General features: G+C 46.5%; 1 protein-coding gene across 5 annotated transcripts in view; it reads left to right on the top strand.

Moving 5' to 3' along the window:
• Positions 1 to 20763, top strand: part of EPB41L4B (erythrocyte membrane protein band 4.1 like 4B) — a 141803-nt gene that overhangs the window by 23099 nt on the left and 97941 nt on the right. For all 5 annotated transcript variants that reach the window (XM_040237352.1, XM_040237367.1, XM_040237360.1 and 2 more), the window contains exon 2: positions 12963 to 13067. In XM_040237352.1, the coding sequence (XP_040093286.1) occupies positions 12963 to 13067 (105 nt within the window). The remainder of the gene's footprint in view (positions 1 to 12962; positions 13068 to 20763) is intronic.

The following is a 20763-nucleotide window of genomic DNA, read 5'->3' as shown; positions in this document are numbered from 1 at the left end:
CTCCTCCTGTCTTCGGGTGGTCTTTTCTGTATCAGCCTTGATGTCTGTGTGTGTGAGCCCTGCTTATAAGGACACCAGTCTGATAGGATAGGGCACGGGCTAATGAACTCATTTTAACTTAATTACCTCTTCTCCAGTTACAGCCACGTTGGGAAGCATTGCAGGGTTAAAGCTTCAACATACGAATTTTGGGGGGACATGGTTCATCTTCTAACACTCCCCAGTCACTCCACCTCTGTAAAGCTTATCTTCCACGAGTTGATAGGCCACCTAGAATGAAGCCTGCCTCCACAGACCTGCCCTATGGGTGAACCCTGGGGCCAAGCCCAGTTAAATTCATCATTTCGTTTCTTGCCATCCTCAAACATTCCTACCAGGTAAGATGTTTCTGACACCGGTCTCAGCCTAAGCTGAGGACCAGGGCTGGGACTCAGATCCCTGCCACACTGATCCCAGAGCCCATGCTATCAGCCGCTGCATCATGGGGTGTGTTGCGACACCCAGAACTTTCAGAGCTGTAAAGGGCTCCAAGGAGAGAAGGGGGCGGTCGTGACAGGTCCCAGTAATCGAAAGATGCGAGGTAGCACCGACCTGCTTTACTCTGCAAATTTAGTCGCGTTCCTAGGTTGCAGGATCGGTGGGGGCAGTCGTCCACCCAAAATTAGTTCTTTCTGTTCATGTTTCTTGGCTGGATTTCCTGGGAATTCATTGCATATTTATTTATGTGGAGTTATTTGCTTTTAGAATCACATGGATGGGGAATCTGCAGTCTGGCTGCAAAAAGTGATTTGGCAATTTATTTTCAGGGCTGCCCTTCTTCCAGCAGCTTGTTTCAAACTCAACCTCTGGCACAAAGACATCCATCATTTTAATTGCATGTTACTGTTTGGCCAGGCACAAATTTGTTTCGTTTTCTTTTCCTTTCAAATCCTGTGTTTCTTTCTTCTCCCTCCCCTTTTTCTGATCCACCATTTTATAAAGCCAAAAATATTTGCCCAAACAAGACACTTTTTATAGGCAACAAGCTTTTAACACTGAAATTTTTGGTACTGCCTATTTGATCTCTAACCTTTCCATAGCAGAAATGCTAGGCTGGGTTTTTTGTGTTTCCTATTCAGGTAACAATGCATTTGTCTCAAGACAGTTCTGAGAAAGAAAATTGTATTGGTCTCAGGGTCAGAAGGCTACTGTTCTATTCTTGGCTTTGTACTGGCTGCCTGGCAACATGACCTATGTCTGGCCTCGTTTTTCCCCATCTGTAAAATGAGGAACTTGAATGTATTGATTTCTGAGCTGTCTCTGCTTCTTATTTGGTAACTTGGATGCCTAGTAGGGCCTGTGTGGGCCCCTGGTCACCGTGGCCAGACACCTTCAAACCCTCAACTTCTTTGCAGTTTGTGAAGTTTTCATTAAGTTTTTATTATGGAAAATTTCAACTATACCAGTTGAGACAATAGTATGATGAAACTGTCTTGTATACAGCACCCATATTTTGTTATTTCTCTGGAGTACCTTCAAGCAACTCCGAGACAACTTTGTATCATTTAGCCTGTTAATACCTAAATGGGTGTCCCTCTCTCTTTCTACATGTCTACCATCTGTGATCACACTCAACAAAACTTGAACAATGAGTCTTCAGTGTTGTCTGATGCCAAGTCCTTGTTCGCTTTTCCTCCAGCATCTAAAACCTTTTTGTGGTCAGTGGTTGGCATGTTTGAATCAGGAGCCAACTACAGACAACACATTGCATTTGGTAAATAATGTCTTTTAAGTCTCTCTGAATCCCTAGCTGTCTTCTCCCCATCTACAGTGCAATTTATTGAGTTCTTAATACAGTGTTGGTGAATGTAGAGCAAGGCAGCTTCAGTCCTTCCAGCCCTTGATTTTAATATCTTTTCCCTAAACAGTTAGGACCTTCAAAGAGTAGTTTTCAGGTTTGTTTACCACCCCCTTTTCCCCCCAAGACTCAATATATTTATCATTCTAATTCCTTGTCTCCAAGCAGATGGTACCTGAGCTAACATCACAGTGTAAGGATTCCTAAGAAACAGTTTTTAAAGTTATGGAAAACTTTTTTGTATACTAAATCTTTTATGTACACACACATGGCCATGCACACATTATATCTGTATTTGCATGGTTTTCTTTCTGATTATCTATTGCATAACATTCCCCCAGGGCTCAGTGGTTTAAAGCATCACTGTTTATCATAGTTCATGGGTTCTGTTGGTCAAGAACCCATTGAGGTGGGGCCAGGCTGAGATTTTGTTTTGCTCCTCATGTCATGGACCAGGTCACTCAGGAGGAAACTTAGTTGCAAGATTGGCTAGTGAGGGTGGTTCATGATGGTTGCGCTCACATGTCTGGCACCTTGGCAGGGATGGCTGGAGGCTGGGCTCAGCTGGGACAGTTGACGGGAACATGTTCACGGCCTCTTCAGCGTGCTAGTCTTAGAGTAGTTGGATTTTTTTTACCTGGTAGTCGGCTCTTCCCACAGAGCAAGTGTCCCTAGAGAACTGTCACTCACCTTGGAAAGGAGAAAATATCACGAATGCCATATTCTATTTGGTTGTGGCAGCGCCAGGCTCTTCCAGATGCAGAGGAAAAGGAGAAAGACTTGACAGCCCTGTTTATAAGTGCCGCAGTTTAAAAAGATCAATGTGAAAATTAGCATGCAGGGTACTTGCCACCTGAGACCTTTCAAGTCCCCCATGTACTTGCTTCTCTTTTGATGTAAGATGGAGGGCACTAAGCTGGGAAGCACCTGCCTGAGAGGTCATTCAGGGCAGTCTCCTGCCCCCGATCCCATTCTCCAGAGCTTCGTGTGGACTCAGTTGGGCCAAGAGCATTGTAACTGGTTCATGACTCACCTTGCTTACCAATAAAGGTGAGGAGAGTCTCCCAATCCAGAATTCTAAGAGTAATTTGTCCAGTGGACCTTGGTGTTTAAGGAGGTTGTCTGATATTTTTGTCCCCGTCGGTCAAGATCACATATTAAAATGTGCTTGATAGTGCGTGCTCAGTCGCTAAGTCGTGTCTGACTTTTTGTGACTCCACGGACTGTAGCCCACCAGGCTCCTCTGTCCATGGGATTCTCCAGGCAAGAATACTGGAGTGGGTTGCCATGCACTCCTCCAGGGGATCTTCATGACCCAGGGATCGAACCCTGTCTCCTGCTTCGGCAGGTGGGTTCTTTACCACCGAACCAGCAGGGAAGCCTGGGCTTGATAGTTCAGTTCGGTCACTCAGTTGTGTCCGACTCTGCAACCCCTTGGACTGCAGCACGCCAGGCCTCCCTGTCCATCACCAACTCCCGGAGTTTACTCAAACTCATGTCCATTGAGTCGGTGATACCATCCAACCATCCTCTGTTATCCCCTTCTCCTCTTGCCTTCAATATTTCCCAGCATCAGGGTCTTTTCAAATGAGTCAGCTCTTCTCATCAAGTGGCCAAAGTATCGGCGTTTCAGCTTCAACATCAGTCCTTCCAGTGAACATTCAGGACTAATTTCCTTTAGGATGGACTGGTTGGGTCTCCTTGCAGTCCAAGGGACTCTCAAGAGGCCTGATAGTAGTTACTCAAGAGGCCTGATAGTAGTTACCCCCAAATTAAAGAGTGTTCAACCTGTGCTGTTTTAGGGTTTCTTACTGAGAGGGGGAGGTGTAGTATTTGAAGTGTTGGGTGAAACCAGTTTTCAGGGCTGCCAGGATCAAGTAGCGTTAGTATCCAGACTTTATTCAGCACTTAGGTGAAGGTCTGTCTTCAGCTGACTGCTGAGTCACCTGTGGTAGGCACGGTTGGAAGCAGCTATAGGGAGACAGAAACTGAGGTAGAAGGTATTAGGCATTCCATGCTGATTGCAAGAAGGTTCATAGGATCATGGCTGTTGGGGCCATTTAATTCTCACAGCAGAAACAAATGAGAGCTTTGACTTTCAGCCCAAAGATGGCTTATCAGCCTGGAACAGAGGCTGATTGATAGGTAATAAGACAGCACAAAGTCTCAGTGTTTTAGATTGATCGCTCCATCCCTGGAAGCCAGTGTGGCGGTGCTCTGTGCGGGAACCATTACGCCTACCCTCTACCCGCCCAGACCTCATGTCCCATGTGGAGAGCCCTGCGCCCCTGGTTGGAAGAGAACCCCATTCACACTGTCCCCTTTCACTGACGCGCACACCAAAACAACACTTTCTTCTGAGACTGTTCTCACTTCCTTGTTGACCAAAAATAAGGGCAGTGGTATTGGTTGCTTCCTCCGATTTCTAAGAGATGGTTAGCCAGGCAGGTCAGGAAATTAGTAACACGTACTCTGTTTTACCAGAATTGAATTTCCAGGAGCTGCCCAGACTCTTGGTGTCCCCCACACAAAGTGTCTTGGCTTCTGGGTTAGTGTGTGAGTGAATCAACTACTTTCCATTCTGCCCCAATTTCTCTTCCTCCAAACAGAATGGGAATTGCGCCCACCTCCCACCAGGAGGTCTGCTGGTGTTTGACCGGGTGGCCCTGTCTCCCACCTGTAGCCAAGACTATGCACGAAGCACGCTTTCTGCAGCCGTGTGTTGAATTGGGCTTAAGAAATATTTCTTCTTTGCTGGCTGGACACATTGCATGTGTTTGGAGCCAAACAGGTGAATGAACTGACTGGAGAAGCAGTGGGATGAGATGGAAGGATCTCTGTCCTAGGAATCCAGAAGGCTGGGTTCTGATTCTTGGTCTGCCACTTGTGAGCAATAGGAACTTGGTCTTGTTGATCTCTCTGAGTCTCAGGCTTTCTCTGCAAACTAGGGTCATGGAACCTTGGTAAACATGGAAATCTTCAACTGTGAGGTGGAATTTATAAGCTGGACAGCTTGGCCTTCAATCCAGCAGATTAGGGATCCTCTGCATTGTCTTTGCACCAATAGATTTCAGTTTTGAGTCACCAGATCTTGCTGAGGTCTGAGCTGCTATTTCTCACTCAGGATGAAATTTCAAGGTAACTTTATTCGGTAATTTCAGATATTTGTGTTTACAACATCCTGGTGTAAACAGCGTATATTTCTTTGTGATGACTTAGTAGGGATGGCAGTAGGAACAGAGACCCCTGGACCCTCTGTGTGCACGTGCAGGTATTAGAGAGCTACTTTCCTACTAAGGTTCAGAGAAAAGTAACAAGTTATCAAGTTTGGGGGTGAGGATAGGAAGTAGTAACTAACCATGAAATTAGCACTTCCTAGAGACAGCTTACTCCTTGGAAGAAAAGTTATGACCACCCTAGATAGCATATTCAAAAGCAGAGACATTACTTTGCCAACAAAGGTCCCTCTAGTCAAGGCTATGGTTTTTCCAGTGGTCAGGTATGGGATGTGAGAGTTGGACTGTGAAGAAAGCTGAGTGCCGAAGAATTGATGCTTTTGAACTGTGGTGTTGGAGAAGACTCTTGAGAGTCCCTTGGACTGCAAGGAGATCCAACCAGTCCATCCTAAAGGAGATCAGCCCTGGGTGTTCTTTGGAAGGAATGATGCTAAAGCTGAAACTCCAGTACTTGGACCACCTCATGCAAAGAGTTGACTCATTGGAAAAGACTCTGATGCTGGGAGGGATTGGGGTCAGGAGGAGAAGGTGATAACAGAGGATGAGATGGCTGGATGGCATCACCGACTCAATGGACGTGAGTTTGAGTGAACTCCTGGAGTTGGTAATGGACAGGGAGGCCTGGCGTGCTGCGATTCATGGCGTCGCAAAGAGTCGGACACGACTGAGCGACTGAACTGAACTGAGAGACAGTTGAAAGATGCCTTGAGGCATGTACCTTCTGGGAACCAATGGCCAGGAAGACCACTAATGAGAACAATTAGAGTTCTGAGAGCTGTTTAAACAAGGGGTGATTAAGAACTTGGAAAGGAAGGAGTTGATCTCCAAAAACTAACATGGGTTTACCCAAAATCCCAAAGCCAGGCTAGCCTGTTTTCCTTTAAATGGGATTACTAGGTCATGTATTTGTTCTCAGTTCAGTAGCTCAGTCGTGTCTGACTCTGCAATCCCATGGACTGCAGCACGTCAGACTTCCCTGTCCATCACCAACTCCTGGAGCTTGCTCAAACTCATGTCCATCGAGTTGTTGATGCCATCCAGCCATCTCATCCTCTGTCATCGCCTTCTCCTGCCTTTAATCTTTCCCAGCATCAGGGTCTTTTCCAATGAGTCAGTTCTTTGCATCAGGTGGCCAAAGTATTGTAGTTTCAGCTTCAGCATCAATCCTTCCAATGAATATTTAGGACTGATCTCCTTTAGGATGGACTGGTTTGATCTCCTTGCAGTCCAAGGGACTCTCAAGAGTCTTCTCCAACACCACAGTTCAAAAGCATCAATTCTTCGGCACTCAGCTTTCTTCACAGTCCAACTCTCACATCCATACCTGACCACTGGAAAAACCATAGCCTTGACTAGACGGACCTTTGTCAGTACTTGTTCAGCATTTGGCAAAAAAAAACACATTGTGTTATTCCTGTGGACATGTGAGAGGAATAAGGTTTGGATGAAAGTGATAATAATTCCTTTGTGTGTATGGGACACTGCAGTTGACAGCGGATGCCTGTTTGCTTTCCTTTTTTATTAATGCAGTGACTTAGCACGATGGACAGGGTAGAGGAGAGTACCCATTTTTCAGATGGAGAAGCTGAGACTTGGCATGGGGATTGCCTAAAGTCACAGTCATATTGCTAGAAAAGAAATAGAACTGGTTTTCCAACCCAACATTTTGGCCTCTAAGAGTCCCAGGGCATGGCTCCACTGTGGTACAACTGTGTGTATTTATAACTGGTTTGAGGCCACCATCAGATGGGCACCTTAATACTTAGAGCTAAAGAAAGACTCTACCCCTCCTCCCACCCTCTCCTTCACCTCCACCCTCTGTCCCTTTCTGTTTATCAAGTTTCCATATGTTATAAAACTTAGGATCAATCATTGATAAATGGAATGATAACCTGGGACCACTCGGGGGACTCTTGCTGTGGCCCACAGATGAAGTGATGTGGCCTGAGCCATAATGGAGAGGAAGGAGAGAGCCTTCTAAAGATGGGTGTAGAGGGACTTGCCCTCTGATGGATGTGGAGCCGGTGGATGGAGGGGAGAGAGCCTCGTGTGCCTTCAAGGCTCCTGAAATCCTTTCTCTGCCCAGATGGCATTCTTTCCAGCACCTAGGATGTGCACGCTTGACTGGCACTCTCACACACAGCTTCCTCCTTTCAGACCTACCTGGGATGCACAGCATTGAATGCTATGGAGACTAATGAGATTTGGATGGCTGGCCTTCTATCTTCTTTGTTCTTCCAGGACCACTGTTGACTTATTACGTTGCACGTGGGTCAGGCTGCAGTGAGATGTTGCCCATTGCATCTTATCTGAGAGGGTCAGGCTGGTTCATTTATCTGCAGGACAGTTAAGACATCAGCTGTCCAGCAGTCTTCCTTATCGGGACCTTGGCTGGGAACCAGCAGATAGACTAAATCGGAACCTCTGACTGGCCAGCGAAGGTATCACAATGTCCATACCTTTCCCTGCTGGCTGCCTGCCTGACCCTGTCTTTAGCTGGCAACCCAGTACTCTTATTTCACATGGTTTTAATGTGTATGGTTATTTTTAGCTCCTGTCAGATCAGAAAGAGCTGCTATAGAGAGCCATACTGTCCCCAAACCACTAGTTGCTGGTCCTTGTGAAAAGTGATGTGTTGAGATGAGAGGCCGAAAACCTAGGTGCTCTGGATGCAAGAACTCAAGGGTAGAGCTCTCTAGATCCTGCTGTGTTTGGGGCCACTCTCCATACGTGTCTCGTGGTTGGATTTCAAGATGGTGCTCAGAACTTTGAAAGATTTTACACTGAGTATATTTTACACTGAGCTTGGGAAGGCATGGAGTACCACTTGGTACTGCGACCTGTGGGCTCGGGTCTTAAGCTTTTTAGGCTGATTTCATTCCCCAAGAAGAATTTGTTCTTCTGTAGTTTCCTGTAGCTGCTCTTTCCAGACTTTGTGACCCCAGTGTACCCCATTGCCTGGAAGGGTGACTGGCATTTGATGAGCAGTTGATAAACATTTGTTGAATGAGTGAGTGAATTCATCACAGAGAGGGCGACTTAGTTAATGATGAGGCAACAGGATCAGCTTCTAGTCTTGTCACATTAACTGATCTCCTTGTGTACTCAATTGACAGCACCTCATGTAACAGCCACGAAATCGTCTTTAGGTAAATGGCCTTGGAAGTACAGCACAGTTCCCTAGATGCTTCTTCATGGAAAACTTAATCTGAAAAGATTTTAATGAGTGTATTCTCATTTTTAGGTCTGCTGCTTGGGAAATAATCAGTCTGTTTTTTGTGCTTTAGCATGGCCCCTCCAGAAGATCCATTTCCTGGCCCTAGACCCTACACATCCCCCATCCATCCATGCATCTTGTCCGTCCGTCCATCCATCCAGCAGACTTTTGTGGAGTACCTGCTGGGTGCCAGCCAGGCATGTACTTTGGGGATGGAGGGAAGAAGGGGTGGTACCCAGAGGAACTCAGCAGGTCTCTGCCCTTGGGAGTGCTGAGTCTGAAGCAGGAATGAGATGGGAACATGAGTAGCCATGGTGCAGTGTGTTAAGTATGCCTGTAATAAAGGCCTGAGCCTGCTTGTGGGAACCCAAGGGAGGGGCACTTACTGCCTTTGAGAGGGGCGGGGAGAACAGAGTTGGAGATGTTGCCGAAGAAGGATATGTTTGGGCGAGTAAGCCCAAGATGACAGCTTGTGGGGCTTCTAGGGACTGCTCTCAGTAAGGTGTCCTGGCTGGTGGTGCAGATGAATTATCTGGAACCTTCTGTTTTGAGAGTGGACACACTGCGGGTTGGGAGGGGTGAGAGATGGTTGATTCAAGCGCTGTGGTCTTGATCGTCCTGTCTTCAGCCCCCTGGGACCTCTGTTTCAAGGACCTTTTTATTTGTTCCAGCCCTCATAATTTCATCAGATTCTTTTTAGACCTAGTAAGGGCCACTGGGAATTCCATCTTCCAGCAGAAGAGACCCAAGAGTGTACTTGGTTGGGAGGTGAGTGGGGGGAAGTGTTTATAGGTGAGTAAAAATGGTACATCCTACCCACCAGACTCTGCCACCTCCACGTCCAGCCGAGTGAGGGTCTACCAGTAGGAGGAGCCCATCTTACACTGGCAGAAGGGACCCACTGCCCCTAGAAAGGTTATTTTCCCAACCACCACCTTGAGCTCCTTCTAAATTAAGAGCCATTTTAGAAAGACATGAGAAAAATAAAATTTGGAATGGCCTAGACAAAGACTTTGGCTAACTTCTCTCATTTTACATTTGCGGAACTGTGCTTTTTTGAGTTCAGACCCCAAGAGTGTTAAAATTACATACCTGGATGGTGAGCCCTGAACCAAAAGAGACCCAGGTAGGGAGCAGGTTGGGTTTGGGGTCAGCTGAGCTTTGGTGGCCCTGTATACCCAGGGGACCAGGTGGTGCATCCGGGACGAGAGGTCTCTTGCTTCCTCGCAGCCCAGTTGTTTCTGCCACATCCTGCTGCTAAAGCTTTACTCTGACTAGTTCTCTCCCGCTAGGAAACCCACTAATGAAGCCTTGGCACCGTGCTAATAGGTGTTGCATGTGGCTAGTAGCACTGGATAGTAATTGGGAAAAATACCTGCAGAGAATGGACTGTTATGGGCAAGGGGGAAGAGTGCCAGGATTGTGATTTTTTTTTTTTAACATTGTATTTGTTGCCTCACAACTGCCAAAAGATCAGTGTTAAAGAAAACTTGGGAAATAAACCATCTATCGTGTCTCCATGCTGACGCAGCTGTTGTAATTTTTGCCACTCTCCTGTTTTTATCAAGTAGTCCTTGTGCAAGTACAGACTTAGATTTCTGTAGCTGGAGTCACAGTTTGCTGTTCCCTTGTGCTCTGTTTATTGAACGTTTGTCATAAGAATTTTCCATAGTTCTGTCTCATCCTCATAATTCTCTTTTGTAACAGCCGAATAATATTCTGATGTGCTGGTGGGCCCCAGTGCTGTGTTCTGTGATTGGAATTTTGATCGTTTCTCCTTTTTGCCCACCCCTAATCCCACCTTATTTCTCCACTAGATTCATTTACAGAGAATGCCCCTGCATGTCGAGCCTTCTGGAATCTTGTATTGAATGGTTGCTTTCAGAGGAGTATTTCCGGAAAGGAAGGAGACTAATTCACTGATGAAGTTTTTATTTTTTTTTTAACTTTTTGTTATTGTTGTTTATTTATATAACACAAATAGAGGCGTAAAAAGGAAACAAAAAGGTACAGTTTAATGAACTACTAGAAAGTAGACAGACACCCTGGTACCACTACCCACATCAAAAGCTGGAACCCTGCCAGCCAGCCGGAAGTCCACAGATGTTGCCTCCTCCCAGCCCCATGCCCGGCCCCAAGAGCAACACCTACCCTGACTTTATTGTAATCACTTCTTTACTGTCTTTCCAAGATTGCTCACCCAACTGTGCATCCCTGGATACTGCAAGTTAAGCTTGCCTGTTTACAAATGTCTTTTAAATCTCTTTCAATCTGTACATTTCCTCTCAATCTCTTCTCTTCCCTATACTCTGTTTGTTGAGAAAACTGCGTCGTTCGTCCTGAGGAGTTTCTAGAATTTCCCACAGGCTGGATCTTGCCAATTGTGGTTCTTTGTAGTTTAGAACGTTCCTCTGCATTTCCTACAGTTGGATCTAGTGGTTTAACCAGTCGCAAGGTAGATTTCTTTTTTCCCTGTGGAAAGAGAGGTGTGGGGAGCTAGATTATACCTTGGGTGGTACGATGTCTTTCACCTGGTTATCCGTCTCCTATTGCAATGTTAGTAACCACTGGCATCCAATACTTAGAGCCTGCCATTCATTAGAAGCTACAAAATTGTGATATCACAGTTTTGTTATTCTTTCTTCATTTAATTTCTGGAATACTACTCTAAAGAAAAACTCTGCCTCTCTGCTATTTTTAGTAGTTTACTTATAGAGATTCACATACCATACATTCACCTGCCTACCTGAAACATACACATTTAATGGGTTTTAGTTTATTCATAGAGTTGCACATCTGTGGCCATGGTCAATTTTAGAACACTTCATTAACCGCCCCCCCAAACTCTGTTCATCTTTGCTGTCACCCCATAGACCTGGCAGTCCTAAGCAGTTACTATCAATCAATCTAATTTCTGTCTCTAGACTTAATGTTCTGGACATCTCAAATAACATGTGGTCCCTTGTAACTTATAACCAGGTTCTTTCACATAGTATAATGTTTTCAGAGTCCATCAATGTTGTAGCATGTATCAGAACTTTATTCCTTTTTATGGCCAAATAGTATTTCATTGTATGGATATGCTACATTTTGTTTATCCATTTATCAATTGATAGACATTCGGGTTGCTTGCACTTTGGGGCTATTCTGAATAATGCTGCTGTGAACATTTTTGTACCAGTTTCTGTGTGAGCATAATGTTTTCCTTTTTCCTTGGATATTTACCTAGAAGTGGAATTGCTGGGTCAAATGGTAACACTGTGTTTAACTGTTTAAGAAGTTGCCAGGCTTCTTTTCTAAATTAGCTACACAATTGGACATTCCCATCCAGCCAGCGATATAAGAGGGTTCCAATTTCTCCAGCATTGGTTACCTGTCTTTTTTTGTTATAGCCCTCCGAGTGGGTATGAAGTGTCTAATTGTGGTTGTGATTCGCACTTCCCTGATGACTAATGATGTTGAGCATCTTTTGATATGCCAGCTATTCATCTCTCTTAGATGAACTATCTCTCCATCTCTCTGTATGTGTGTGTGCTCTGTCACTCAATCAGGTCTGATTCTTTGAGACCCCTTTGTAGCCCGCCAGGTTCCTCTGTCCATGGGATTCCTCAGGCAAGAATACTGGAGTGGGTCACCATTTCCTTCTCCAGGGGATCTTCCTGACCCAGGGGTTGAACCCCCATCTCCTGCACTGCAGGCGGCTTCTTTAGCACTGTGCCACCTGGGAAGCCCTCATCTCTGTATATCCTTGACCTGTGTTTAAATTGAGTATTTGTCTTTTTCTTATTGAGCTGTAATAATCCTTTATATGTCCTAGAGAAGTCCCTTATCAGAAGTGTGATTTGTAAAATTTTCTCCCATTCTGGGTTGTCTTTGTACTTTCTCCATGTCTTTGTATTCTTCGAAGCATACAAGTTTTACATTTTGATGATGTCCAGTTTGTTTTTTTTCTTTTGTTGCTTGTGCCTTTAGTGTCTTAGCTAAAAAGCTTTTGCCTAATTCAAAGTCATGAAGATTTGTGTGTATGTTTTATTCTGAGTTTTACAGTTTTAACTCTTACATTTAGGTCTTTGATTCATTTTTAGTTAATTTTTGTATATGCTGCCATCTACTCTTTGGTTGGTCTTTCCTGGTGGCTCAGTGGTAAGGAATCTGCCTGCAATGCAGGAGATGAGGGTTTGATTCCTGGGTTGGGAAAAACCCCTGGAGAAGTAAATGGCAACCCACTCCAGTATTCCTGGCTGGGACATCCCATGGACAGGGGAGCCTGGCAGTCTGCAGTCCACGGGGTCGAATAAGAGTGGGGTATGTCTTAGCAACTAAACAACAGCAACTCTTTGGTTTCCTAGTGCTGCAGCTAAAGGCAGGATCAATGCTTGACTTTTTTTTTTTTCTATTTATTAACCATTTATCATAATAGGGTGTTGGTTCCCTAATCATCCTATAAAGTAGTAGTTTGGTGGGGGTTTCTTGTCATCACGTATGCTTTAGATTTAATCATGAGTTTGTATTATAATTAAAAAATTGCATTTAAATAAATTTGTGTACTCTGACACATGTGTATGGTAGAGAGAGGAAAGTGATTTTGTTGTTTGGGTGTTTTGTTTTTTTTTTAATCTTGTTTCTTATCAACTGTCACCTCCTAAAATTTCATCTACCCATTATCTTCCAGAAACATGCCAAAGGCCAGGATTTGTTTGATCAGATTGTGTACCACTTAGACCTGGTGGAAACAGATTACTTTGGCCTCCAGTTCCTCGACTCTGCCCAGGTTCCGGTAAGTATTCCTTTGATTCCTTACACGATGGACTGGCTAATCACAGTTCCACGGTTACTAGAAATCGGTAGAGAAAGACAGGAGTAAAACTGCATTAGTGTCGTGGTAAAGAGCATTGGGATGGAGGTGCTGGTGCCCATGTGAGCTGGTGCATCCATGACGCCCCACCCTGGAGGTGTCCAGTATCTTGTTGCATGTGGAGATGTGCTAGGGAGACATTTCCAAGCACGAGGGTGCAGTGTAGGCATATCTCTAGAGTAGGTATAAAGACATCTCATTATAAGAATTCTTCTGGGGATGCTGTGCGTATTTTTAACTAGCAGAAGAGGCTGTGCCGCCCTCTCCTCGTGGACTCTTGCCAGGTGTAGAGAGCAGGTGCTGTGAGCACAGCTGAATCGCACCCAGGCTTAGTGGGCTCCAGGGCCGGGCGGTCCGAGCAGGTCTTGGCATTGCTCGAGAGCCATCTTGCAGGCTCCAGGAGGTTGTGTTTGGTCAGCAAAGACTTCCCTCGCTTTGCCTGAGACAGAACTGTCCACAGTGGAGGTGCCTGAGTAAGTGAACTCAACACAGCTCAGAACCACTCTTTCGTTTTATTTCTTCATCTATTTTATAATTGACCAACAATACTACGTTAGTTCCTGTTACACAAGATGGTAATTCAATATTTCTGTACCTTTATAAATGATGGCCACAATAAGCCTATTTATAGCCTGTTGCCATACAAAAATATTATATAGTTACTGACTATATTCTCCTTGCTGTACGTTTCAGACCTGTGACTCATTTATTTTGCAACTGCTGGCTATTGGTACTTCTTAATCACCTTCGCCTATTTTTTCCCTCCCTCTTTCCCTCCTGGCAACCACCTGTTTGTCCTCTGTATCTCTAATTCTGTTTCTGTTTTGTAATGTTTGTTCATTTGTTTCTTAGACTCCACACATAAGTGATAAATCAAACCATATTTGTCTTTCACTGTCTGATTTATTTCACTTAGCATAATACCCTCCAGATCCATCCCTGTTGTCACAAATGGCAAGATGTCATTATCTTTTATGGCTAAGTAGTATTCTGATGTGTATGTATAGGTACCGCATCTTCTTGACCCATTCATCTGTTGATGGGCACTTGGGTTCCTTCCATATCTTAGCTATTATAACAGTGCGATGAGTGTAAGAGTACATATATCTTTTCTCATTAGTGTGTTTGTTTTCTCTGGATAAATATCCAGGAGTGGAAGTGCTAGACCATACGGTAGCTCTGTTCTTAATTTTTGAGGGCTCTCCATATTCTTTTCCATAGTGGCTGCATCAGTTTACATCCCCACCAACAATCAGTGCACAGGGGTTCCCTATTCTCCATATCCTTGCCGATACTTGTTTTCTGTTGTGTTTTTGATAATAGACATTCTGACAGGTGTGAGGTGATGGGTACCTCACTGTAGTTTAGATTTGCATTTTCCTGATAGTGATATTGATCATTTTTTCATGTTGTCTGTTGGAGATCTGTGTGTCTTCTTTGGAAAAATGTCTATTCAGATCTTCTACCCGTTTCTAAATAGGATCGTGTGGATATTCTTTTATGTTGAGTTGTAGGAGAGCTTCGTGCATTTTGGATATTAATCCCTTATCAGATATGTCGCTTGCAAAGATCTTCTCCCATTCAGTAGGTGGCGTTTCTATTTTGCTGATAGTTATCTTCACAGTGTAAAAACTTTTTAGTTTGGTATAATTGCATTTATTTATTTTTGCTTTTGTTTCCCTTGCCTAAGGAGACATATTTAAAAATACTATTAAGATTACTGTCAAAAGAGCATACTGCCTATGGTTTCTTCTGCAAGTTTTATGATTTCAGGTTTTATGTTTAAATCTTTAATCCAGTTTGAATTTATTTTTGTGTGTAGTATGAGACAGAAGTTGTTTGATTCTTCTATCTGTAGCTGTGCAGATCTCCCCACACCATTTATCGAAGAGGCCGTCTTCGCTGCATTTTAGATTCTTGCCTCCTTTCTTGTTGATTAATTGATCATATAAATGTGAGTTCATTTCTGGGTTCTCTGTTCCTTTGAGCTATGTGTCTGTACTAGACTGTTTTGATTACTGTAGCTTTGTAATATAGTTTGAAATCAAGGACTGTCATACTGTCAGCTTTATTCTTTTAAAAAGCAAGAAAGACTTCAGAGTTTCCATTCCCAGCAGAATCTAGCTTTGGGTTTCAAAGAGAATTTATTCAGCAATCTAAAAATATTTATTGAGTGCTTGTTGTGCACTAGGCTCTGTTCTAAGCAGTGGATAATGCAGTGTATGTATGTAATACCTGTGTAATATGACAGGTGGTAATAAGGGTTAAGAAAAATAAAGCAGAGTGAGGAGATAGAGTAAGGGGCAGTGCTATTTTAGACAGAGTATGAAAGGGTGAGTGCTCTGGTAGGAGATATTTGAACTGAGACCTGGAGCTCCTCCTGTGTAGCTAAGCCTTTCTACCTGAAAGACACTTTTTAAATACTTCCTGGGGCTATGCATGATGGTTGTAAGGAGATACTCAAAGTTGATGCCTGGAAATTGGGTCTGCCTGAAAGGGATGGTGTGGTGCCCAATCTGTGGTGATGCAGTGCAGCCAGGGCTTAAGTGCGCCTGGGTTACAGTGCCTGCTGGGCAGATGTGTCCCCCTGCAACCACTGGATGCCCCCTCTATACCACCAGCTTCTGCCCCACCTTCAGGACCTCCTGTCTGCCTGCAGCCCCCTCCCTTACCCCCTGACTGTTGCCATGAGCATCCTGCTTCCTCCTTGAGATCATGGTCCTGATTCCTTTCTGTGAGCTGGAGACTCCCCCTTGGGCCCCCATGGCTCAGGGAAGGGCAACCCACTATCCTTTGTCCCCTCCACCGTGTACTTCTGCTTCCTTTGAGGTTGGACCACCCACTGCTGCACCCTCTGACCTCAGCACTCTCTTCCCATCCTTCAAGGCCTCAAGTGCCCATTTTCCTCTTCCCGGGGCAAACTCAGAACTCAAGTTGTTGATGCCTCTAAATATTCCAGACCTGGTTTCCTCTCACTGAAGTTTCATTTGCGCAAACCTCACCCAGTTGCACCTTGGGTCCTGTCACTGTCCATTCACTCCAAGATCCAGGATTCTGTTGTTTCTCATCCTGTGACCAGGATAAGATCCAGGATTCTGTTGTTTCTTACCCTCCTTCCAGTTCCTCTGCGTGTGGCCTTGGCCCTCAACAACCCTCTCCTGCCCTGGTCTTCCTCCCCTCCCGGTCAAGCCTCAGGCATGTCCTTTGTGTCCCCATTTGCCCTTTGATTCTCCTGCCCCCGTGACTGTCCCCTGACCCCCCTTCAACACGCATGCAGGCCCATCTGCTTCCTCTGCTGCTTCTCCAGGACTGCCAGGTATTGGTGGAGAGGCTACGGGCCGTGCCTTCTGGCCCAAGCACAGATCACAGGTTCAGTGAAATCCAAGCCCCGAGCTGTTCCTGGAGCCTCATGAGCCCCCAGTGGACCCTGAAGTGCCCCCAGGGTTCCCCTTCTGAGTCTGCACCGTGGACCTCTAATCCAGTCCCCATAGAGATTGTTCTCACGGATGGCCTCGCCTCCAGCTGAGAAGACCGAGGTCATTTAGCCCGAATGCCTCGAGATTTCTTCCTTGCACCTCAGTGTCTCTTTCTCTCTGTCCATCTTTTACTGCTTTCTCTTAAGGGACTTTGCCTGTTTCTCCAGCATTTACACACCTACATCAGAGTCCATTTCCAGTTGCTTCCTCGGTGCTGAATTTAGAGTTCTCCTTCCTGTCCCCAGCATCTGACACTTGTCAGTCCTCCTCTTCCCAGAGCTGCTTTTCCTGTTGTCCTTTTGTATATGGTATTTTTGGCTTCAGATTGTCTATGGCCCAGGGCTCAGTTCAGGCCCGAACCTTGCTCCTGGTCTGATGGGCTTTAGATGAGCCACCTTCTCTCCCTTGCCCTCAGTCTCATTTGTAAAATGCGTTTGTTGGATGTGTTCTTCCAAGAACCCTTCTGGTTTTAATGTCCCGTGATTCTGAGACTAAACGGGAGGCAGGGTACTGTCCCTCACATCTCCTCTAGTCAGAAGGGAGAAAATACCCATCTTTCTGCCTTGAGAGCCAAGTATCTGTTGCCCTGGTGGCATGTCCTTAACCCCAGGCGACCACTCCCCAGCCACTCGAGTTCTCTGAAAACCACAGAGGGGACTCCATTATGAATGTCTTTGCTGTGAGCCTCTGCTCACTTGGCTGCCAGGCTTTCCTGCCTGCCGGTGCCCAGGCCCCGTGTGGCAGGAGGGATGTTCACAGCGGGATCCAGGCATCCTTCCCAGGCCATACACCAGACTCTGAAGGTGCTAAAGCCTTTCCAGCCTGCCCTCTGTGAACATGGCGTGCTTCTCTGCCTCACAAGAGCAGGTGCAGGGCCATTATCTGCCTGACTGAGGATCCAAGCCATGTGGCGCAGTGGGAGCTCCCAGCCCCTTCTCATCAGTCTGCCTTCCAGTTGGGGCTCATTGCAGGCTAGGCTCTGGTGATGTTTGTTGTTTAGTCACTTTGCGTATGCTGGTGCAGCTCCTGGAATGCCCTTCCTCATCCCATTTAAGAGACTTCCCTGGTGGCTCAGACGGCGAAGCATCTGTCTACAATCCAGGAGACCCGGGTTCGATCCCTGGGTGGGGAAGATCTCCTGGAGAAGAAAATGGCACCCCACTCCAGTACTCTTGCCTGGAAAATCCCATAGACAGAGGAGCCTGGTAGGCTACAGGCCATGGGGTCACAAAGAGTCGGACACAACTGAGCAACTTCACTTTCAGTTCATCCCGTTTAATTCTGGCCATCCTTCAAGACCAGCTCTGATGACAGCCCTTCATGCGGCCTGCCCTGAACTCCCAAAGTGTTTCTCCTCCTCTGTGTAAACCTAAGTTTATTTCACCCTCCCTGGCGGTTTGCTCATTTGGCCTCAAGGTCATTATTTGTGTATGTGAGCAAACCTTTCTAATTAGATCCTAAGACTTAGGACCTTCTCCTCTTGACTTGGTGACTCGTGGTAACAAGGCATACAACCTAGAACTTTAGTCTTTAGCCCCAGAAGGGACCTTAGGAGCCACTGGTCAAATTTCTTCCGTCTTCTGGGTGGGGAAACCAAAGTTCTTAGACCTTGGCAAGTCACTGAGTGAGTCGCAGAGCTCGTGCACGAACCCAGGTTTTTACAATTTCAGGTTTAGGCACTCTTTTCAGTACACGGTACTCTGGAGCCTGAGTTTTCTTAGCACCAGGGTGGATGCAGTAACATCAATTTCACAGGGAAACTGAGGGACTCTGTGAGTTAAGGGAGGAGAAAGGGCTTTGTAACCCATCATGGTTGTGGGTCTCTTCTTCCAGGTGGGCAGGCTCATAAGTCATCAGGCTCCCAGAGGTGATGCACTGAGCTTAGCTGGAACCCCAAGGCTGCCTTGCCTGTAGGAGAGACCTTAGCAATTTAGATGAGACCTTTTGGAAAGGTTTGCTGAGCCATTGATTTTTTCCTAGGGTCTAGGATGAAGCAGTTGGTGGCAGGTGTAATAGATGGGGGCCAGGAAGGGGACGGTTCACTTGGCCAGTGGCATACTGCACCATGGTAGAGGCTCCTGCCAAGAATGACATCCCCACCCAGCCCCTGATATTCATATCAGAGGGCTGGCAGTGGCAGGGCTCTTGGCACAACTCTCTGCGTCCCCAGCTCCCTGCAAAGAGCCAAGCCTGGTTTCCATAGTGCACTGCCCAGCCCTGAAGCAAGGTCAAAGTCTATTGGCATCGCCTATTTTTAGCAGTTGGGGCTGGGGCCTCCTGTTTCCTTTTTCTGTATTAAAGCAGGAAAGCCACCCAGGAATCCATCTGCAGCCCTCGCGGGGCACAGCTCAAAGCAGGGGCATGGGCTCTATTTTTACAAATCAAAGCTGTCTTCTGAGAGCCTGGGCTCTGGCCTGCACCCACCCAGCTTTCTCCTGGATGGTCTGGTAGGTGCTGTTTACTGAGTCCCCACTCTGACCTGAGACTGGCATCAAACCGAAGGCTTTATAGCACTCGTGTTTAATTATTCATCATCGATCCGTGAAGCAGACCCATTTCACAGATGATGAAGCTGTGGCTTACTCGGAACCTCACAAAGGTTAAAGTAGGGGATAGAGCCAAGATTCAGAACTTGGTCTGTCATTGCAGTGGCCAGCCCACTGGGTTATACTGATTTCGTGACACATGGTAGTGTCACACCCCTCCACCCCTACACACCCCCCCACAACACACACAGACAAAGAAAACATTTAGTCCGTAGCCATTCAGTGTACTGTGGCTTTGAGCTTACTCAGTGGCCAGCTCTGTGGCACACGGGTAGGCTGGACAATGTCCCTGCCTGCCACAGTCTGGGGGGGAGACAGACAAGTGGTCCCCTGGAATACTGTGGGCCCAGTCCTCTCATCTGTGAGCCTGGAGCCTGAGTGTCACTGACGAGGTGATCACGCTGTCAGAGGGGGAGGGCTGCAGCCACAGAGGACGAGAGGACTCTGCCAGGCAGAGGAGGGGCAGGCATTTGGGGCAGGGGTCTCCGCTGCTCCACTAAGTGGGAGCCTCCACCCCAACTTGGGGGCGGGTGTTCTACTGGGTAGGGGTAGCCATCCTGAGTCCTTTCCCAAGTCCATCCCAGCATGAGAAGAGAGCATCTTATGGTGATGCATGTGGCTGCAAGGAATCCAGAAAAGGGGATTTTGGCCTTTGTTTCAAGACCTGTGAGAGGTTTTCTCTCCGGTCTGTGGATCATGGAATCAGGTAGATGGGTAGTTAGGGGCCCACGGCTGCCAGGGAGGTTGACGCACAGACATGGTGACTGCTGGAAAGACACGCAGAGGGACTGTTGTGGCTTCACTCCGATGGGTGCCTGGAATGTCACCATGTTTGCAGACAAACCCTTTCTTGCATATGAATGGTTCATTAGTTTCCAGAGACGGGGAGTGGATTCTTTGGCCAGTGTCAGCAGACAGCTCGGGGCACTGACGAGGAAGCGAAAGGGTGAGTGCACAGCCACACCCCAGGCAAGTGGCAGGGCGGGGACTTGAATTCTGGTCTTCCGCCTCTTTCTCAAAGACATGTCACACAGCTCAAGAAACGCCCCAGGCCTCCCAGCAGCCTGCTTCTGAATGTTGGCAGAGCGCGGGTTTTCCTGCCCACATGCAAATATCAGCACTGAATGGGAAACAGCGGATCAAGGGAAGTCTCTGTTTTGTTGTTGTGCCGTCACTAAGTCCTGTCTTACTCTTTGCAACCCCATGGACTGTAGCCCACCAAGCTCCTCTGTCTGTGAGATTTTCCAGGCAAGGATACTAGAATGGGTTGCCATTTCCTTCTCCAGGGGATCCTCCTGATCCAGGAGTCGAACCCACGCCTCCTACATCTGCTGCATTGCGAGTGGATTCTTCACCGCTGAGCCACCTGGGAAGGGAAGGGAAGGGAAGGGGTCTCTGCAGTTGAGCTAAATGAACCCCCAAGGAAGCCTGGAGTGGCCGGTGTGCACAGCAGGTTGACAGGACTTCCTTCTGGATGAGATTGAGGATGAGGCGAGAGCCCTCCCGTAGGCAGATAAGGAGTGTCAGACCGGGGGGTGTGTGGAGGCCCAGAGCATCATGCTGATGCTTGCTGAGTTCGAATCCTGTCTCACTAGC

The sequence above is a fragment of the Oryx dammah genome, unplaced genomic scaffold (assembly GCF_014754425.2).
Source record: "Oryx dammah isolate SB20612 unplaced genomic scaffold, SCBI_Odam_1.1 HiC_scaffold_1, whole genome shotgun sequence".
NCBI lineage: Eukaryota > Metazoa > Chordata > Mammalia > Artiodactyla > Bovidae > Oryx > Oryx dammah.
The sequence above is the reverse complement of the archived record's forward strand: the minus strand, read 5'-3'. Positions and strand labels throughout refer to the sequence as shown.